This window comes from Bison bison, unplaced genomic scaffold, assembly GCF_000754665.1.
Source record: "Bison bison bison isolate TAMUID 2011002044 unplaced genomic scaffold, Bison_UMD1.0 scf7180017864063, whole genome shotgun sequence".
In the NCBI taxonomy this organism is placed as follows: Eukaryota; Metazoa; Chordata; class Mammalia; order Artiodactyla; family Bovidae; genus Bison; species Bison bison.
Genome location: NW_011494635.1, coordinates 12,856,927 through 12,878,896, shown reverse-complemented (window position 1 = coordinate 12,878,896; position 21,970 = coordinate 12,856,927). Strand labels below are relative to the sequence as shown.

Below are 21,970 nucleotides of genomic sequence, written 5' to 3'. Positions count from 1 at the left end.
AAAGTGGACCATGTCGGTGAGGATTCTCTGTATTTAAGTTGCTCTTCAGTATAGCTTTGTTCAACTTGCTGTGTAGTTTTGAAATTCAGCATCACTCAGTGGAGCCACTTCGGGAGAGAGCTGTTCTTTGTTCAGCTGGCTTTAGTTTTGTGTCGTGTTGAATTTGGTAAATATAAGGCAAGCAACTCTGTATTATAGTCTAATCATACTTTTTGTCAGTGTGGCCTTGGAGAGTGTCGTCTTTGTGTTAACTTCGGTGTGTATAGCCTTGTGTGAACACTGAAAAACTTTTCAAGGTTCTGCAAACTTCCTGGGTAGATGAATTCTTAATTCTGTGCCTGTAACTTTTAACAAGGTACTTTTGGAAGGGCAGTTCCAGGTTGTTTACACTGTAGATCCTGGGAAGGTCTGTTTGGAATGACAGGACTTCTCCCCTGGGCAGGATTTCCTTGGGTATTGCACAGATTATGGATGTGACAGAAGTGAGTAAGCTAGTAGAAAAAGCATATCTGAAAGGGCCAGACAGAAAAACAGAAAGGGCCACTAGTGTTGACATCTTTTCAGGGAATGGGGGGAGTCTGGTTATTTCAGGCCAGTAGAAAGGGAGGAATGGAGCTGTCCATCGATTAGCCCATGGAGAAAGGGCGGGGCTTCTACTCCTTGCCTTGTGCTTGCCTGAAACTGCCTGGGAGTTTGCCTCAGTTGGATATAGTAGCGGAGGGGTTGTATGTGGGAGGCTCAAAAGGCTGCTTGAGGAGAGGCAGATTTTTAGATGGAGTCTTGGTGGAGGTTGACTTTGAATTTTTTGTTTCTGCTGTGCAAAATGATTTAAAAACCTCCTTGGAGAGAGAGCAACATTTGTATCTCATTTTGGTATTATTTGGTGCCTGCATCCCTGCTGAAGGCAATGAAGGTTTTATATAAAGCAGCCTTTGAAACAGAAGGAAACTCCAAGGCTCTCTGGCCTCTTCGTGCCCCTTGGCTTCAGGCGAGGAGACTGGCCTGGGAGGGACCACATATGGGAGGCAATGTTCCAAGGGACAGAGGGGCACAGGAGAGTGGGGTTGGATCACTGAGGGAGGAGGGAGTTTGACCCCACAGTCCCCTCCCTCTCTTGGCTGTTGTCGAGAGTCATGGTCTGCCCACCTGCAGGGAGGGCACAGCCTGCGCGGGGTCAGCCCAGCGCCGTTTCCCAAGGGTGGCCACCTTGCACACTTTGCTGGGCACGTGCAGGGGGTGGTGCTGCTGGCTAGGGCAGGCTGTGGAGCTGGAGGGACACTGGGGGATGGGAACTGCCGCCCAGGGCCATGTGATCAGCTTCCTCTGTTGCTGCTGCCCCTCCTGGGCCTCAGCCTGAGTCACCTCCAGTCTTGTCCTTCTGCCTTCTGCCCATTCCAACCATGGGCTTGTAGCCCCAACTTCCCCCCGCGGCCACCAGAGTCAGTGCCACCACCCACTCACTGGTACCATAGTCATGCTTTTCAAGCCCCTTGCACGCCAGACCCTCTTTCCTACTTCCACCGGGCAGAGGAAGGGAGCCTGAGTAAGCCTGGTTGCTGCCCGTGGATACCCAGGTTGGCCTCTGAGGCCTCGTGGGGTCCTGCCTTTTCTCCTTGGACTTACCGTGTTCGTGAGGCTGTGCCAGTGCTTTTTGTGGGTCATGTCATGCAGCCCTTGTCATCCCCACCATCCAACAGAGGAAGGCACCTGCCGAAAGTCACACATTTAGGATCCGGCAGAGCCCCCTTTCCTCTTACGCCTTGCAGTTGCCTTCCACCTCCATGGATTCACCACTTCCTGCTCTGGAGAAACTGCTTCTGTGGCTACACTTTGTACTTCTGATTAGCCGATCCTTTTACTACAGCGAATCTCATTGCTAAATCTGATGGACATTTCATGTTCTCATCTTTAGTTCTATCATTGCAGTCCACACTTGCTTTTCCTTCTATCTCCTACGCCACTTTATCTCTGCCAGTTTATTCTCCACTGAAGACAGAGATCGCCAGCTCTCAGGCTAAATCCTGGATCTACTTAAGCAGACATCACTCACTTTGATTTCCAGGGTAGCATGTCTGGCCTAGTCCTTTCCTCTAAGCTCATCTCAAGGCAGTGACTGCCCTTTTCCTTTGCCCCTTTCCCCCTTTTCTTCTGTATTTCCAGGTCATCTTTACACAGAAATGTCTCCATCCTCTCCCCTGAACCTCCGGCAGCATCTTCTCCCAGTTACTGCTACTTCACTAACTCCAGTTTGTAAGATGCGTGGATGCTCAATCTCTCTTCACCACAGGCACCACCCTGATCTAAACCACTGCCCTGTCTCATCTCAGCAGTTATCCCTTCCAGTCTGCCAGCCTGGGTAGCCTGAGGGTCTCACCCCACACTCCCCCACTAGAGGCAGTGGGGGTGGTAGTGGCTGTAATAATGGTCCAGGTGTGAAAGGAAGGTGGGCAGCGTAAGATGGGAGCGGTGTATGGTCAGGTAGAGAGAGGTGCTTTGGTGGGTTTAGAGATGTGGAGATTGGAAGCGGGGGAAGGAGGTTCTGTGAGGGTACTTAGGCTTGCTGGGGGGGCTTGATCTTGGGCTGCCTGAATTTTGATGCCAAATAGGCAGCCGGATATTTAGGTTGGGGACAATAGACCTGAGAATGATGTGCATGTAGGTGGGGATTTAGTGAGTCCTAAGGTAGAGTGATGGAACCAGAGATGGGCGGAGGAGGACAGGGCTGCAAAGAACATTGAAGAGGGGACTAGCGCAGGTGGCCCATGGCTCAGGAGACTGGAGGAGAGAGGAACCCTGCAGGCACTTCCACTAGGAGGAGGTTTCAGAGTTGGCACAGATTTGGTTGCAGGTCATGGATGACCGTGAGGGGAGCAGTTTCCCTGAAGCTGTGGAGCCAAAGCTGAGCTGTGCAGAGGTCCTAGGGAGTGAGGGTTGGTGAGTAGAAACAGTAGCTGCCACAGGATGGCTTTGGACTGAGATTTTGTTTCTCCTCCAACAGAATAGTTGGCATTTCCAGGCCTGGGATATAGCTAGAGGAGTGAGGTGTGGGCTAGTTCCACCACTGCAACCCTCCTGAGTACTGGCGTCCACATTCGGGAGACTGCTTGACTGTGTCCCCCCACATCTCCGGTGCTGAGGCCAGGGTGGCAGGGAGCCCTTGGCCTCTCTGCCTTCTCCCTTGCTGTGGCCTGATGCTGTACTACTTATCCCTGACTGGCACCCCACACCACAAGGAGACAGGCTGGCGGCTCTCTCAGTCACCTGTTGCTGGTGATCAGTTCCATTTGTTCAGAAGCACTTACCTTGACTTTACAGCTCTTGCCACATGGGCTTAAAGGGGATGTGGGTGACCAAGGGTATGTATGTGCTTAGCACAAAGTATTTTTAAAATCTGCTTTTTATTTACATTTAAGTCAATTACATGCATGTTTTATTTTTTAAATGAGTAATTAGCAAAATGCATTGAAGTTTTAAAATAGCAATTAAATATACAAAAATATATAGCTTATAAAAAAACTGCAAATGTTTAAAAATATTCTGCTGCAGAATTCATAGTGTACAAACATGTCTATGAAACCTGAGGCTCAGCGTTTCATAAACTTTTTTTTGAAGGAGTTATACAATATCTAGTGAGTAAACCCCAGTAGGCTTAAAACTACAAGACTAATATCCCCTCTTTCTGGCAAAGATCTGTCAAGAGACCGAGAGAGGACAGTTCAGGAACACTTTCTTGGAAGACTGAGCTATCATCAGGAAAGAAACACTAGCCCCATCTTACTCTCCTGTTCTGGGCCTGAGAGGGAAGGATGGATGGAGGGATGGTGTGCACCTGGCCTGAGATGCAGATTTTCCAGGCTTGTACTAGCTCAGGGAACTGCGAGGGGCTTCATCGAAGTATAGCCAAGGCCTTTGACGCTGGTAGGTATGTGTCTCTGGAGCAGGGAGCCCCTGACTGTATAGCCACAGAAGTGATTTCTGGGTTGGTAAGCCACATGTGCTGATGCTTGGTCTAAAAGTGGAATAAAACTCTGCATCTTGCAATAACAATTCAGGCTCTGAAGCTGAACTGGAACAATAACAGATTTACTGAATAAGCCCCTCTATTTTCCTCCTCATGTTCCAATCAAATGGAAGCACATTCTGTGGCACACGGGAGCCTTCATTAAGACACTAAAGGAACGTGGCCCAGCATTTTCCAGTTAGCAACTGCAGATTTCATCAGAATTGAGACACATTCATCTCCTTTGCTCAAATTCCTAAATACTAATAATGAAAGAGGTTCACCGATAGAAGAAGGGTGGTTTCACACATAGTTCCTTTCCAAATTTCTGGTCACAGGCTTAAGTTACACTTTTAATCCAGTGAATCCCTGGGCTGCTGCTGTGGGTGGCAGGATAGGGGAGGTGGGTAAAGAATAAGAGGCACAGGTCCCTGCCCCTCCCCCCAAGGGCTGCCTGGAGGAAGAATCTTTAACTGATCTGCAGAGGGAAGAATGAACTTAAAAAAAATTGGTGGGGTAATTTCTCATTGACTGGAAAAAATGTTGGGCGAGGAGAAAGTTCTGTGGGAACATTTGCTTTTTAGTGTGTGCATAGAGTTGGGAGGGAAAGGGAATAGGTTCACGAACTTGAACATTCAGCTATACGGCAGCTGACCACCTATTTGCTTAGCAACATTTGAGATATCTGCCCCACAAAACGAATTGCTCAGCCTGCTGCTCCAAGTCCCACCTCTCAGAAACATGGGTTTGCATAAGAAACCATGGCAGTTGTAGCCAGATGTCACTGCTGGGCTGTCAGTCCTCGCTGGAAACTGGATTGGGGGCTGGGGTGGGCCTGCAGCCTGTGCTGCCGCTGACTTTGCTCTCCCCAGTGCAAGGGGCCCGGGTTCAATTCCTGGTCGGGGAACTAGATCCCACATCCCACGTCGGGGGAAAGGAAAAAAAAAACGGTTGTGCTCTCTTGTTATTTGGGCATCTGTGGTTAGGGTCAGGGAGGGACTGTAGTTCGATTTGTGTAGGAAATGAAGATTTCATCATGCTGCAATCAGTGGAAAATATGCCTTATTAAAAAGGAATGTGATTACAAAAACATCCCCCAATTCTGGCTCACCTTTTACAGATATTCTGACTTCTGGGATGGGTCTTCCCATGACTGGGAATGGTTCTTGAGTAGTACTTGTCTGGTATTACATAAGTGGAAAAATAAAAAATTATACACATACAGTTGATTCTTGAACAAGATGGATTTGAACTGAGGTCTACTTACACATGGATTTTTTTCAATAAATACATTCTACACGGTCCAAGGTTGGTTGAATCCACAGATGCAGAACCACCGATACGGATAGCTGACTGTCAGGTTACATGTCAGATACATATACACACATACCTACACACATGTACGTGTGTGTGTACTTGCTTGTATATGCATGAACGAACTCTGGAAGGTTCACAAGGAACCAACTAATAGTGTGTACTCAAGGGGTGGGAAACTTGGCTTACTGGAGTTCAGGAATGCAAGGACGACTTAACTTTATGATTTGTGAACCACGTGAAGGGATTACCTATTCAAAGAATTTAGAAGGAATATTCAGCACTGAGCGAAACCACATTGAGCACAGTGGGCAAAGGTAAATGGAAATGACTGAGGCAGATCAGGAGGGGAAAGGGAAGGGAGCCAGGTGAACTGGGGCTCAGTGGAGAGCCCCTAAATCTCAGGAGGCTTTCAGCTGTGGTTTCTGTCAGGACAACAGGGGAGTCCCATGTGGCCAGCATGATGATGTCACTTAGTAGCACCAGCTCCTATGACCCCCCAGGCCTGCCTGCTGGGCTCCAGACATGGTAGTCCCCATAAGGGCTGGTGGGGACACCCTTAGTACACACTCCTGGGTGAGCAGCTAAGGAAACAGGCTTTGAGAGGCTAACTTGTAGAAAGGCACATGGCTAGTGAGTGGCAAGGGGGTGGCTGAAAACCTGAGCAGCTTTTCTGTCCAGAACTCTGGGGATGTCTCCTCGTGTGCATTTCATACTTCCCAGAAAACCTCTCAGAAACAGTTACTGTAGTTGTTAAGTAACTTAGAGTGGAATCAGGCCTAGAAGATGATAGGCTTTGGAATAGGGATGTGGAAAGAAAGGATCTTTGTTAAGAACAGGGCCTTTAGCCACGGTGGGAGGTCCTCAGTATCCCTCAGCACAGAACTCTGCATGGGCCACCTGCTCCTATCTGACCATTACTTTCTTGGCCTGACCAAATCTCTGTACCTACTCAGCCAGGAATCAGGTCAGGCTGGTTTTGTTTCCTGTTCCTGCAGCCAGCTGAATTCAGCTGTACCCCTAGTAACAACTAGATAATGATTGACCCACCCGTGGAGTTGAGTTGAGGCTAAGTTCTGCTCCTCTAGCCCATGGTACACAAGCCACACCCAACTCTGAGCTGCTTAAGACATGTTAAGACTAAGTTATAAAACCACGTCACCTGCCAGCGGCCCCAAAGCAGACCAGAGTCCTCATATTAACAAAAGGTGAATAACTCATGGAGATAGATCTGGACAGCACAGCCTCACTGTCTCACTGAGCCTGATCAAAGAGTATTAAGGAATCTTTAACTTCCTTAATAATGGAGATTTGACCTTGTCCTTCACATAAAACTGATTTTAATCAGAATTGAAGATGTAAATTAAACCCTGGCCACTCTGTTACAGCAGTGCAGCCCAGTTAAGTCCTGGAGGACGACCTAGATGTGGGGAGCAAACATTTGTGTTGCGTTGTTTGGAGGCATAAGAACTCATGAGTGACACTGGCCAGGTGACACAGTAGGACACTAAGCCAGGAAAGGGACGCTGACTACTAGCAGAGTGAACACTCAAGCACGTCAGTGTCAAGCCCCACCTTAGTGGAAGAGCTGAGTTTTTAAAAGCCCTGCACGTTCACAAATGCTGAGATTACTACAAATACAGGGACTTCGTGAGTCTGTCTCCTTGGTACTGATACACTGAAATCCTGTGAAAGCTGTGAGATGAAAATAATTTGCAAGCACAGAACACAAGAATTCCTCCTCTGAAGGGAAAAATTCTTTTTCCTATTGGAACTTTATAACGAAGATGTGACATTTGTCCCAAGGCTGTTACATGAAAACGGTGAGTGTTGGCTATTAATGAGGCAAGTCCAGAAGCAAGCCTGCCTCTGACATCGGTCACTGAAAACCTGTCACTGGAAACTGAGTGCTTCCCAGCATTCACCTCTACTGTGCTACAGTGAGTGCAGAAACAGGGTGAAAGTACGAGTGTGCAAATAGCTCTTTGCATGGGCGCCAGACAGGCTAATAAGGCTTTCATATAAAACTATTCCACACTTCCCTTGCCCTGTTTAAAGAAGCAGTCCAGTTGGCATACCACAAATAGGTCACATAGGGTACAGCCAATTCTGACCAATGGATTTGTAATTTTCCAAACTGGATTCTGCCCAGCACTTTTCTAGGCTAATGGGAATTTTCCTCTTCATCTGATCCCAGCCATCTGAGCCAAGGATAGGTTCCCTCTCCCATCCTAAGAGAGTAGAGGCTGGATTCCAAAAATATTCCTGGAGACATTCCCTGAACAGAGTAGCAAAGTTTCCTCCACCCCCGCTCCGTGTCATACACGCTGCATTTCCCATGAGAAGCTGCCCCTATTCGCACCTGTCGGGTGGAGCAGAGGCAGCGCTGTTGAGGAGGCCACCCCTAAAATGGAAGGAGGTGGAGAGCAGGGCTGTGGAAGAGAACTTGCTGTCTGAGCCAATGCTGCTTCACATAGTGAACCTATAAAGTAGTCATGAATCCTGCTGGACTCAGTCATTTCTAGAAAAGTAGGACAAAGAACATGAAAAGTAGGACAAAGAACCAAAGAGCAGCATGCGTTTTTCTCCTGTAACGACACTCAGTTGTCTGAATACTGAGGCACAGGCCAACGATGAATAGCCCTGCAGGAGCTTCCTGAAACTACAATTGCAAGTGCATCCCTGGCTTCAGAATTACATTGGGATCTTATTTGCGATGCTTTAAATAGTTAAAATGTCAACGACAGGCATTTTCTCTTGAGGAGAGACAGACAGGGAAGGGAAGGGAGGGAAGAGAACAGAGGGCAGGACAAGGAGAGGCAAGGGGTTAGCAGCCTCCCCAGCTCAGCAAGGCCAGGAGGACTGGCCATTATCAGAGAGATGCTCCTTTCCGGAGCCATGGGAAGGGCTCACAGCAGCTTCCTACTGGGGCAGTGGGCCAAGACTAGCAGCTACACTGGAGCCACGTTGTATATGTGGGGATGTGGGCAGCACCCTGGGGTGCTCGGGTCATACAGGGACAGCATGGGCTCAGAGACCCACCCCCTGCTGGGGCTCCTGATGGTGGCTTGGCTGTGCCTCACTGGTGAGTAGGAGGGGAAATAAGAGGAAATGGCTTTTGACCAGACCTTTCCAAGCATGTGTACTGTTTTTAGCTCAGATGATTGGATAAGCAAATGTGGACTTGAGGAAGAATCAGTGGTGGCAGCCACTGCTGCTTTGTTGTAACCAAGCCCCTGGTTTCCAAGATGGCCTTACCAAAGGAACGTAATGTGAGTGGCCTTGTTGACACTGCCTCTGGCACTGCAGCCGGCTGTGCCTGGGCTGAGGTAACCGCTGTTTTCACTTGGCTTAGAGGCTGCTGGGAGGGTTTGCTGCTGCAAAGGTGTGCAGGGTCTGCAGAGAAGCTCGTGTGTCCCCAGGGTGTGTGTGTGGGGGGGAGGGTAGGGGCTTTAAAGACCTGCCTTCAGTTCCTTTCTGAAACACTTGGGTTTATCTTCCCTTCTGGTTGATAAAGATTCATCCTGGCGTGGAGATGAGTGTCTGGGAGACAGAATGTAATGGAGTTAGCAAGAGATCCTCATGAGGTTTCTTGAACCAAATTGCGGGCTCATCCATTCCTCTTGGCACGGGGTAGTGTCAGAGTACTTTGGTTGTCACAAGACCCAGAAGTCTGGGTTCCCAGCCTAGCTGACCCGAGAGTTCTTCATGAGACAAAGGGAGCAGCAGCTGGTGCCCTAGGTAGAGCAGCCAACACAGAGACCACTTGTGTTCCTCCCAGCTCTGCTCCTCCCAGATCCTGCAACAGTTTGATCCTTGTGGTGAGCTATACAATGTTCTCCGCCCCGGGGAGGGGTCCCTGTAGGGGTCCACGGTCCTGCTTACTGTGCAACTGGGCCAGCTGCAGAACTGGCATGTTGCACAGTGGACATACTTTGCGAACTTCCAGCCATTTGATAAGGCACCTGCAGAATGAGACACCACAAGAGGCAAGATGTCAGTCCGTGTCTGTGGCACCACCTGCCCACACACCTCACATGCTGAACATTTTGGAAACCCAGATCTGGGGAGCAGAGTCAACAGCCAGGTCCCGAAGGGCCCTACCACTGGGTGGAGAATGCATTTCATTCTCTGGAGGAACCAGAGACTCCAGTTTTCCAAGAAGCTACAGTCAGCATACATCCTCAGTCCATGACTTCTTAAAGAATGAAGTACACTGAGGAGGGTGGTGGGAAGGAGGGGAGTAAAGTGTTCTAGTACGCATACAAAACATAAAATTGTAAGAGAGGGGGGAGTCTTAAGCATGTCTGTAGGAAAGGGGAAGAGATGGTCCTACACTGCTACTTACACTGACTTATTTATTCTGATTTAAAATAATTATGGTTTTGATTAAACTTTTAGGAAAGGAAATTCTTATTGAAAAGTTCCAGTAAAATATCTTTTTATAGCCTGGGTCTCCAAGGAGGTATGGGCTTGTCTGACTCTGCCTCAAGTCCTGCCTTGGTAGTCACATTTCCATTACCTTGATCCCTCCTAATGTCTGTCTGTCTGTCTCTTCTCTCTTACACACATACACACACATAAATACAAATGCAACTCAGTAGGGTGCTTTCAGCTTTCTACATTATAAACCAGTCATGAAGTCATCAAGCTTGTCTGGCACTGCCCCAAGCCCATGGGTGAGTTGGTCAATGTGCCTCAAACTCAGGTCCTCTTAAATAATCCCACGCCAATACTCACTTTCTGTGGAAGGCATGCTTACATGGACAAATCCCCAACTCATCTCGAGGCTTGAAGTCTTCTAGACACACTGCACAGAGCTGAAAGACAGATTTGCAAATGAGGCAAAGTATCTGCTAAGTCATTCCCCAGGCCAATGTAAAGTGCAGGCCCCTGAGGCCCAGCCATTTGAAGGGACTTCAGTATCCCACAGGTCTGAGTGAAAGAAACAGGATCAAATGGGCAAGGTCTTCTGAAGAAGAGTCTCCTGCTCTTCCTGCACATATCTCAAAATTTGAGGGCAGATGGGAGAAGACAGAAAGCAAGAGGCAGGTTCCTTTACTTCAGTCTATCAGAAGAGTCTGACTTAGGTTTTTTCTTATTAGATAGACTGAACATAATTTTTTGTGCTGTGCCAAGGAGCTGACTTTTTGTAGGAAATGCTCTACCTACTCAGTAGTAGAGCCCCTGAAAGGACTGCTCGGATCCTGAGGCAGGTGCTGGGGCTCTCCTTTTTCTGCTCTTCATAATGTGGAATCTGTAAACCATAGCACAGCCTTCGGTAATACGCTTCTCGTAGTTCCTGGGGTCCCTCACTCTGACACTGTCCTGTCAGTGTCTGTCTTTGTCATATAAAAACTGATTCAAGAGTCACTGAATTTAAACTTGGGAAAATGTGCAGATGGGGCCAGGATTGCTCTGATAGGTGGCTAGCCTCAACTGCTTGGAAAGAAGCCTTATTCAAACCCAGATGCTGGGTTCCAACCACTACTTCTTGAGCACTTACCAGGGCCAAGGGACACCAAGTATCTTCCCATTTACTCAATTTACAGATGGGGAAACAGAAACTCAGAGCAGTAACCATGTTGCCTGGAGGCAATGCAGTTGGTGAGTGCCAGGCCTGGCTGAGGATCCAGGTCTGTAAACACTTTCATTTGCCCAAAGCTTGAACTCCTCCCTGCTTGCTTCCCTGTCCATCTCCAGGGATCCTGGTTAAGCCATCACCATTTCTTGTCCAGACTGCTGACCAGCCTCCCTGTCACCCATTTCTTAACCTATAATATGTAATCCAATATTCTCAGGTTTTGTGACAGGACACGTGGCTCTTTGTGCCCTGTGGCCAGTGCTGTGAATGTTGGTCTTCCATCACCCCTCACAGAACTCTCAGGGCCTTGTGTATACAGCAGTCAAGATCTTCACAGGAGGAGGAGAATGGATAAGTGCCTTATCAGCTTGGATTACTGCTGAGACAGCATGAGAGGAGGGAGGAGAGCAGGACAGATGGCTGGCCTCGGCTGGGACACCCAAGCTGTGTGACTTCTGCCATCATGATGCCCCTCAAGCTCTGTTCCTTCATCTGCAGGGTAAGGACATTATGTGCCTCTCCCTCCACCTGAGACTGTCATCATGTCATCAGCTCAGGCTGGGGGCAGGCCTGAGGAGGTAGGAAGGCATTCTACCAATACCAGTTTTTATTCATACTTAAATTGAGTGATGGGAACACTATTTTCAAGCCCATTTTTGTTTTCTGGAGGAAGGTTAAGAACAACCTGTGAGTAAAGATGAGAAACTAGCAGTTTTGGTCTTGGGATGATCTTTTGGGCTTCAGCTTCGCATCTGTAAAGGGGGAATGATGTTCCCACCTCCTACACTGTGTGAACAGGTCCTCTGGCCTTAACATCCAGCTTTCTTCCTGGCATAACCTTCTGGAAAAAAAAAAATTGAGGACTGCTGGCTCTGCCCTGTAGAGATTCAGTGCTGATCCTACCAAAGGGCAAGACGTTGGATGAGTCATTCATTTTTATTTGGTTATTTTCCCAGAATCCAAAATTAGATTTGTAGCTTTTTCAAATGGAGTTACTATTAATGGCTATTATGTTCTTTTAAAAAAATTCTAAAACCATAGTCACCTGAAAAAAAAGAACAAGATAAACTCTGACATGTTAAGTGCTAAAGGTGACCAGAAGCCAAGGGCAGTCATGATGAAAAAAGCTTAGATCTGACTACTTAGCAGTTCCCTCAAGGGTCCAACTAATTTTACAAATTTACAGATTGTACTTTGCAAATGAGCTTTATTCTGCAGTATTTCAATGAGACTGTTTTTTTTCACTCCGTCTTTTAAAATGGAGATATAATTCATACACCATAATATTCACCCTGTAAAGCATACAGTTCAGTGCATGCTAAGTCACTTCAGTCGTGTCTGACTCTTTGCAACCCCATGGACTGTAGCCCATAAGGCTCCTCTGTCCGTGGTCTTCTCCAGGCAAGATACTGGAGTGGGCTGCCAGTTCCTCCTTAGGGGATCTTCCTGACACAGGGATTGAACCTGGGTCTCCTGCATTGCAGGAAGATTCTTTACTGTCTGTGCTACCAGGGAAGCAATTCAGTAGTTTTTTTTTTTTTTTTTTTTTTTTTTTAATATATTCACAGAGTTGTGCAACCATCACCACTATCTAATTTCTATGTCAGCAAATTTGGAAAACTCAGCAGTGGCCACAGGACTGGAAAAGGTCAGTTTTCATTCCAATCCCAAAGAAGGGCAATGCCAAAGAATGTTCAAATTACTATACAATTGTGCTCATTTCACATGCTAGCTGGTGGCTCAGATGGTAAAGAATCTTCCTGCATTGCAGGATACCTGGGTCGGGAAGATCCCCTGGAGAAGGAAATGGCTACCCACTCCAGTATTCTTGCCTGGAGATCTCCATGGACAGAGGAACTTGGGACTACAGTTCATGGAGTCACAAAGAGTTGGACACAACTGAGCGACTAACACACTCATACATGCTAGCAATGTTATGCTCAAAATCCTTCAAGCGAGGCTTCAGCAGTACATGAACTAAAAACTTCCAGATGTATCAGCTGGATTTAGAAAAGGCAGATGAACCACAGATCAAATTGCCAACATTTGCTGGGTCACAGAGAAAGCAAGGGAATTCCAGAAAAACATCTACTCCTGTTTCATTGACTATTCTAAAGCTTTTGACTGTGCAGATCACAACAAACTGTGGAAATTTCTTTAAGAGATGGGAATACCAGACCACCATCCCTGTCTCCTGAGAAACTTGTATGCAGCTCAAGAAGCAACATTTAGAACCAGACATGGAACAACAGACTGTTTCAAAATTGGGAAAGGAGTACATCAAGACTGTGTATTGTCACCTCACTTATTTAACTTATATGCAGAGTACATCATGTGAAATGCTGGGTTGGATGACTTATAAGCTGGAGTCAAGATTACCGGGAGAAATATCAACAATCTCAGATATACAGATGATGCCACTCCAAAGGCAGAAAGTGAAGAGGAACTAAAGAGCCTCCTGATGACGGTGAAAGAGGAGAGTGAAAAAGCTGGCTTAAAATTCAACATTCAAAAAATAAGATCATGTCATCCGGTCCCATCACTTCATAGCAAATAGATAGGAAAAAAATGTAAATAGTGAGAGGCTTTATTTTTGGGGGCTCCAAAGTCACTGCAGATGGTGACTGCAGCTCTGAAATTAAAAGATGCTTGCTCCTTGGAAGGAAAGCTATGACAAACCTAGACAGCATATTCAAAAGCAGAGACATCACTTTGCCGACAAAGGTCCGTCTAGTCAAAGTTATGGTTTTTCCAGTAGTCATGTACAGATGTGAGAGTTAGACCACAGAGAAGGTTGAGCACCAAAGAATTGATGCTTTCAAATTGTGGTGCTGGAGAAGACTCTTGAGATTCCCTCAGACTGCAAGGAGATCAAACCAGTCAATCCTCAAGGAAATCAACCCTGAATATTCATTGGAAGGACTGATAATGTAGCTGAAACTCCAATACTTTTGGCCACCTGATGTGAACAGCCTACTCACTGCAAAAGACCCTGGTGCTGGGAAGGATTGAGAGCATGAGGAGAATGGGGCAACAGAGAATGAGATAGTTGGATAGCATCACCAACTTAATGGACATGAGTTTGAGCAAACTCCAGGAGATAGTGAAGGACAGGGAAGCCTGGTGTGCTGCATTCAGTTCATGGGGTCGCAAAGAGTTGAACATTACTTAGCAACTGAACAACAACACATAAGCAGTCACTATCCATTCTGCCTTTCCCCCTGGTAACCACTGATTAATTTCCTGGCTTAAGGTATTTGTTTATTCTGGTCATTTCAAAATGGACTGGAATCACGAAATGGCGTCATACAACATGTGGTCTGTTGTGTCTACCTCCTTTCACTTAGAATGATACCTTCATGGGTCATCTATATTGCAGCATGAATCAACACCTCATTTTAACGGCAAAATGGTATTCTGTTATATTGAATATACCACCTTTGTTTATCCAGTCATCTGTTGACAGCAACCTGGGTTGTTTCTACCTTTTGGGTATTGTGAATATTGCTCGAAACATTAGTGTACAAGCATCTGTTAGAGTTTTCAGTTCTCTTGGAGTTTTCAGTTAGGAGTAGAATTGCTGGGTCATACGGTAACTCTGTGTTTAAGTTTTTGAGGAACTACTAAACTGTTCTCCAAAGTGGTCAAACCATTTCACATTCCCATCAGCAGTGTATTAGGGCCCCAATCTCTCTGTATCTTCAGGTTATTATATCTTGTTGATTTATATACAGTCTAGATGGTATGAAGAGATACTTTATGTTTGAACTGGATTGCCCTAATGACTAACGATGTGTTTATTGACCATTCATACACCTTCTTTGGAGAAATGTCTTTTCAGATTCTTGGCAATTTTTTAGTTGGGTAATTTTTCTTTTTCTTTTTGAGTTGTATGAGTTTTTTATATATTCTAGACACAAATCCTTTATCAGATAGCCAGCTGATTTTGACAAGGGTTCAAAAGAGTTTTCTATGGCAGAAGGATGGCCTTTCGGCAAACGGTGTTGGAGCAACTGGACATCCAGAGGCACCAGAAATATGATAGGATCTCTAAAGCAACCAAAAAAAAAATGGTAAAGTGGACTTCATCAAATTTAAAAACTTTTGTTCTACGAAAGATCTGTTAGGATAAAAATACTGGGATAAAGTGTTTGCAAATCTTTTTAATTTTTAATTAATGAGTAAATGAATGGCTGTGCTGGGTTTTTGTTGCTGAACATAGGCTTTTCCTAGGTATGGCAAGTGGGAGCTACTCTTTGTTGGGATGCATAGGCTTCTCATTGTGCTGGCTTCTCATGTTGCAAAGCACAGGCTTTAGGCGTGTGAGCTTCAGTAGCGGCAGCACATGGGCCCTAGAAAGCACAGGCTCCTGTAGTTGCGGTACATGGGCTTAGTTGCCCTGCAGCATGTGGAATCGTCCTGGAACCAGGGATTGAACCCACATCCTCTGCATTGGCAGGTGGATTCTTTTTTTTTTTAATATTAAAAAAAATGTTTAATCAGAGGATAATTGCTTTACAATGCTGTGCTGGTTTGTGCCATTCGTCAACATGAATCAGCCATAGGTGTACATATATCCCCTCCCTCTTGAACCTCAGTAGCACTTATATTCTTAACCACTGAACCACCAGGAAAGTCCCAGATCTTTTTATTTTGTAGGCTTTTTATTATTGAGTTGTAGAAGTTATTTATATATGCTAAATACCAAACTTTTCAGATAAAAGATTTGCAAATATTTCCTTCCTGTGATTTGTCTCTTTACTTTCTTGATAATGTTCTTTGAAGCACAAAAGTTTTAAGTTTTGATGAAGTTCAATTTATCTAGGTTTTTCTTTGACTGCTTGTGCTTTAGGTGTCATACCTAAGAAACCACTGTCTAATCCAAAGCCATGAAGATAGATATTTATGTTTACTTCTAAGAGTTTGGTTATTTTAGTTGTTACATTTAGGTCTTTGATTCATTTTTGAGTTATTTTGTGTATGCTGTGAAGGAGGGCTCCAGTTTCATTCTTTTTTTTCTTTTGCAAAAACTTTTATAGTTAAAACCCCCAATATGACTTCTAAGTTATTATTTTAAAAACTTTTATTTGACTGTAGTAAGAATAATATAATCAAATCAATATAATCCAGTCAACATCCTTTGACTTATTTTCATTTCCAAGGAAAGAAAAATACTCTGCACATGAGTAAATATTAGCAAGTTGAGCACAGAGTTATATATGATGACCAATTTCATTCTTTTGTGTGTGGGTATCTAGTTATCCCAGGACCATTTGTTCTCCCCACTTTTTCAAATTATGGGAGTAAGGCAACACATTTACAGGAGACTTGGAAAACACAAAGTTACATATAGTTCTACTATATATTATAATTACTTTTTAAGTAGACAAATTAAGATTTTAATTGGAGTTTCAATATCAAACACTAAAAAATTAATAGAATGAAAAGACAGAAAAGTAGAAGGATGTAGTAGACCTGAAAAGCCTTATGAACCAATTCAACATGATTAAGATTTATATAATTTTCACACAACAGGATACAAATTCTATTCCAGTTCCCATAGACTATAAACTAGGAGACACTGGAACATATCCAGAGACACATAACAAGGTGCAAAAGTTTCATGGTCTAAAGGTATTGAAATCATACAGTCTGTTCTCTTATCACTGTAGAATTATGTTAGAAATCAAAATCAAAAGGTACTCGAAAATAACCCACATATTTTCAAGTGCAATGTGACATTTACCAAGAGAGACCTTTGACTTAGCCATTGAAAGCTTCAATGAAGTTAAAAGACTAAAAAAAACAGAGGGCGATTGCAGAGAAGAAAACATTTAAATGAGAAATTAGTATCAAAATGAGAAATTAATATTAAAAATACTTTAAACAAAATCCCATGTTATTCGGAAAGTAAATGTCCACTTTTAAATGATGGGTGTATCTAAGAAGCCATAACAAGGAAAATTAGAAAAATATTTGTAGTAGAATAAAAATGAAAAGAATTTATCAGAATTTGTTGCATGAAGCTGAAGCTGCTCAATGCAACTAAATATAATGTGGAATTTTAAATAAGGTATGAAAACAGATAATGGACATGAGCGTAAAATTTGGTGAAATCTGAACAAAATCTGTAGTTAATAATACTGTATCACATGTTAGTTTCTTGTTGTTTTTTTTTACAACATAGTATTTTTTTATATTCTCAGAATTGGATTAGAAGTTTCAAGCCTCATTCACATTAAAAAAAAAATCACGAAGATAATAAGCTTTCTAGACTTTTAGCAGTAATACTAAGTGGAACTATATCAAAGTTTTGAGTGAATATAAATTAGAAATCTAGCATTCTACTCATACTTAGTCAAACAAGTGAAACCAAAATGTCATAAAATTTTTAGCTAGGCAAAAATAGGATCCTAAAAAAAAAAAACAAAACAGGATCCTAAGTTTCTTAAAATGTATGTATTATATATACTGTGTGTGTATATATATATATATATATACACATACACACAAAAGCTTTCTTACTATACTAGATATTAAGAAAGAACAGAGGAGAAATTGGAAAACATAAACTAAATGAAATGGCAATACTGAATATGAAATAGAGAAATGAAACAAACTAGATAAAAGTAAAAGATCATCATATAATCCAGTTGTTTTTAAAGATAGCTATTCACTGGAGTCACATCCAGAGCTTTGGAGAAAAAAACAATACCTGGGTATTTGTATTTTTCAAAAAATTCCAAGTAATATGCATCTGGATTTTAAAAAGTGATTACAGGTTTTTCTATTATATGGTAATTTTGGTGATACAGAGTTCTATTATTTATTTTGACCAATCATGATTTAATGGTACTAAGTGAACAACAGTTACATAATCACAACAGTAAAAGATGTTTATTAGTTTTCACAATCAATATCCAAACAAAAATAAAAGATAATTACAGTTGCAGGCCATAATGGAAACATGACTAACCTAACAATATAAAATAATTACATACAATTTAGGGGATTAAGTAGAGTGATGTGGTAACTGGAAGTGCTTATGACATGCATATGTTTTAATCCATCCAGCAAGTCTATGTTCTGTGGTTGGCACGTTTAATCCATTTACAGTTAAGGTCATTATCAATATGTATGATCCTATTACCATTTTCTTAACTGTTTTGTTTTTTGTAGGTCTTTTCCTTTTCTTGTGTTTCTTGCCTAGAGAAGTTCCTTTAGCATTAGTTGAAAAGCTGGTTTGATGGTGCTGAGTTCTCTTAACTTTCACTTGTCTGTTAAGCTTCTGATTTCTCCATCAAATCTGAATGAGTCTTCTTGGTTGTAGGCTCCTCCCTCTCATCACTTTAAACACACTGTGCCCTTCCCTTCTGGCACAGAGTTTCTGTTGAGAAACCAGCGGATAGCCTCATGTGAGTTCTCTTGTATGCTATTTGTTGTTTTTCCCTTGTTGCTTTTAATATTTTGTCTTTAATTTTTGTCAGTTTGATTACTGTGTGTCTCAGTGTGTTCCTCCTTGGGTTTATCCTTCCTGGGACTCTCTGTGCTTCCTGCACTTGGTTGACTATTTCCTTTTCCATGTTAGGGAAGTTTTCAGCTATTAGCTCTTCAAATATTTTCTTGAGTCTTCTCTGTCTTCTCCTTCTGGGACTTCTATAATGCTAACACTGGTGCATTTAATGTTGTCCCAGAGGTCTCTTAGGCTGTCTTCATTTTTTTTTCTCTATGTTCTGCTTTGTGGCTGTGATTTCCACCATTCAGTCTTCCAGGTCACTTATCCATTCTTCTGCTCAGTTATTCTGTTGATCCTTCTAGTGTATTGTTCATCTCTGTTTATTCTGTAGTTCTTGTAGGTCTTTGGTAAACATTTCTTGGATCTTTTCCATTCTTTTTCTGAGATTGTGGATTGTCTAACTATCATTCTGAATTCTTTTTCTAGAAGATTGCCTACCTCCATTTCATTTAGTTGTTTTTTTCTGGGCTTTTATCTTGTCCCTTCATCTGGGACATAATCTCTGCCTTTTCATTTTGATTAACTTTCTGTGATGTGGTTTTCGTTTTGGTGGCTATGGGATTGTAGTCTTTCCTTATTCTGTCTGTCATCTGGTGGATGAAGTTAAGAGGCTTGTATAGGCTTCCTGATGGGAGGGAGGAGAGGTGGGAAAAACTGGGTCTTGTTCTGGTGGGCAGGGCTGTGCTCAGTAAAACTTTAATCTGATTGTCTGCTGATGGGTGAGGCTGCACTCCCTCCCTGGCAGTTTTTTGGACTGAGGTGACCCAGTCCTGGAGTCTATAAGCTAGGGTTAATGGTGAACTCCAAGAGGGCTCATGTGCCAAGGGGCACCTCCTTGGACTGCAGCTGCCAGTGCCCCCATCCCTGCAGTGAGCCATGGCCAACCCACAGGACATCCTCCAGCACTAAGCAGGTAGTCTTCTGTGAGGTGACCGTTCCTTTCCCCTGGGTCTTGGCACACACAAGATTTTGTTTGTACCCTTCAAGAGTGGAGTCTCTGTTTCCCCCAGTTTTGTGGAAGTTCTATAGTCAAATTCCACTGGCCTTCAAGGTCAGTTTCTATGAGGATTCCTAGTCCCTTTGCCAGATACCCAGGCTGGGAAGCCTGGCATGGGTCTCAGAACCTTTATAACAGTAGGAGAACTTCTTTGGTATTACTGTCCTCCAGTTTGTGAGTCACTCACCCCACGAGTATGGGATTTGATTTTATGGTGACTGCAGCTCTCCTTACCATCTTGTTGCAGCTTCTCCTTTGTCTTTGGACATGGGGTATCTATTTTTGGTGGGTTCCTGCATCCTCCTGTAGATGGCTGTTCAACAGCTAGTTGTGATTCTGCTCTTGCAGGAGGAGATGAGCACATGTCCTTCTGCTCCACCACCTTGAACCAATCTACAGCACCATTTGTTGAATAGATGGTTCTTTTCCTATTGAATGTCTTGGCATCCTTGTTGAAAATCAATTGACCATAAATGTATTGGTTTATTTCTGAACTCTCAATTCTATTCCATTGATTTTTATGTCTATCCATGTGCTTGTATCACACTGTCTTAAATACTGTAGCTTTGTGGTAAGTTCTGATATTGGGAAGTGTGAATCCTCCAGTTCTCTTCCTTTTTGAGATTGTATTTGGCCATTTGGGACTGTTATAGTTCCATGTGAATTTTAAGTTCTGCTTGTTTATTTCTATAAAAAAAGGGCAGCTGTAGTTTTGATAGGAGTTGTGCTGATTTTGTAAATATTTTGGGGGAATACTGCTGTATTTAATAATAGTAAGGACTTCCCTGGTGATCCAGTGGTTAAGAATCCACTTGCCAATGGACACAGGTTTGATCCCTGGTCTGAGAAGACTCCACATACCACAGGGCAACTAAGCCTGTGCACCACAATTTGAGCACCCTGGAGCCCGTGCTCTGCCACAAGGGAATCCATTGCAATTAGATGCCTGTGCACTGTAACCAGAGAGTAGCCACAGCTAGAAAAAACCTGCAGCAGACATCAAGCACAGAAAAAAACAAACAAACCCAAAACAGTAGGTCTTCCAAATCATGAATACAGGATGTCTTTCCATTCATTTATGTCTTCTTTAATGTCTTTCAGTGATGTTTTATAGTTTTCAGTGTACAAGTCTGAGCATCTTTCTTTTGTCAAATTTATTCCCAGGAATCTTACCCTTTTTGGTGCCATTGTAATTGGAATTGTTTTCTTCATTTCATTCAGATTGTTCATTGCCACTACAAAGCTGATCTTGTATATTGATCTTTATTCTGAAAAATTTCTGAACTCATTTATCTCTTGATTTTTGGTGGATTCTTTTGGGGTTCCTGTGGCTACAAAATCATATCTACAAATACAGTTTTACTTCTTAGTTTGCAATCTGGATGCCTTTTACTACTTTTTCCTGCTCAACTGCTCTGGCTTGACCCCTCCAGTACAATGTTAAATAAAAGCAATTAGAGTAGGCATCCTTGTCTAATTTCCTCTTAGGAAGAAAAGCTTCTAGTCTTTCAATAAGTATGATGTTAGTTGTGGGTTTTTCATAGAAACCTTGATCAAGTTGCAGAAGTTCCCTTCTGCTTCTAGTTTATTGAGTATTTTTATCATAAAAGAATGTTGAATTTTGTCAAATGCTTTTTCTACATCTATTCAGGTGGTCATGTGTTCTCCCTACCCCTTTATTCTATCAACTGGGTGTATTACATTGACTGATTTTCCTTTGTTCAACCAACTCTGTATTCCTGGGACAAATTATAATCCTTTTTATATGCTGCTGATTTTGGTTTGCTAGTGTTTGTTGAAGATTTTTACAACTATATTGATAAGTGATATTGATTTGGAGTTTTTTCTTTTTTATGATATCACTGACTGGTCCGGATATCAAGATGATACTGGCCTTACAGAATGAGACAGGAAATGACTCTTCATTTTTCAAAGTCAAAGAATAGATCCTATCAGCCCTGTTAGAAACTGGGCTAGGTCATACATTTACTGATTGGTCACTGCATAGATACTTGAGGCCATTTGTTTTGCATGATAAAAGGCAGAAAGGTCCTTAACACATTGTTGACTAGAGATATATTAATTCATCGTTTGTTACCTGAACATTATTGACCAGAGACGTATTAATATATTTTTTGAGAGTGATACAATTAACATTACCATGTGAAGTTGTTAAGAGTTTAAAATTGATCAAGGCGTCATTATACAACTTATGATTGTCATGATCATTCACATTTTGCTCTGTTGGATTTTTCTTCCAACTTTGTGTATGTTATAAATGCAAGTTTATTACTGTAAAATTTTCAAAAATGACACATTGTGAAATTTTGAGTAAATAAGAATTTTCCGGTAAATTTTATGCAGATACTTTCTCTCTTGTCTGTGCAACATATATACTAGTGCATCAGAAGATGATTTTTCAGAATACACTTCTAATTCAGATATGAATATTCAGTTCAGTTCAGTTCAGTCACTCAGTTGTGTCCGACTCTTTGCGACCCCATGAATCGCAGCACGCCAGGCCTCCCTGTCCATCACCTGTCCTGGAGTTCACTCAGA

The 21,970-nt window shown here is 43.1% G+C and overlaps 1 protein-coding gene across 1 annotated transcript in view; it reads right to left on the bottom strand.

The window, feature by feature from the left end:
- Positions 1-3,379: 3,379 nt before the first annotated feature.
- The window catches only part of RNF24 (ring finger protein 24), a 112,162-nt gene continuing 93,571 nt past the window's right edge, over positions 3,380-21,970 (bottom strand). The window contains exons 5-6 of the mRNA XM_010836469.1: positions 10,055-10,134; positions 3,380-9,279 (exon numbers count right to left, since the gene is read on the bottom strand). Coding sequence (XP_010834771.1) covers positions 9,141-9,279; positions 10,055-10,134 — 219 coding nt within the window. The 3' untranslated portion in view covers positions 3,380-9,140. The remainder of the gene's footprint in view (positions 9,280-10,054; positions 10,135-21,970) is intronic.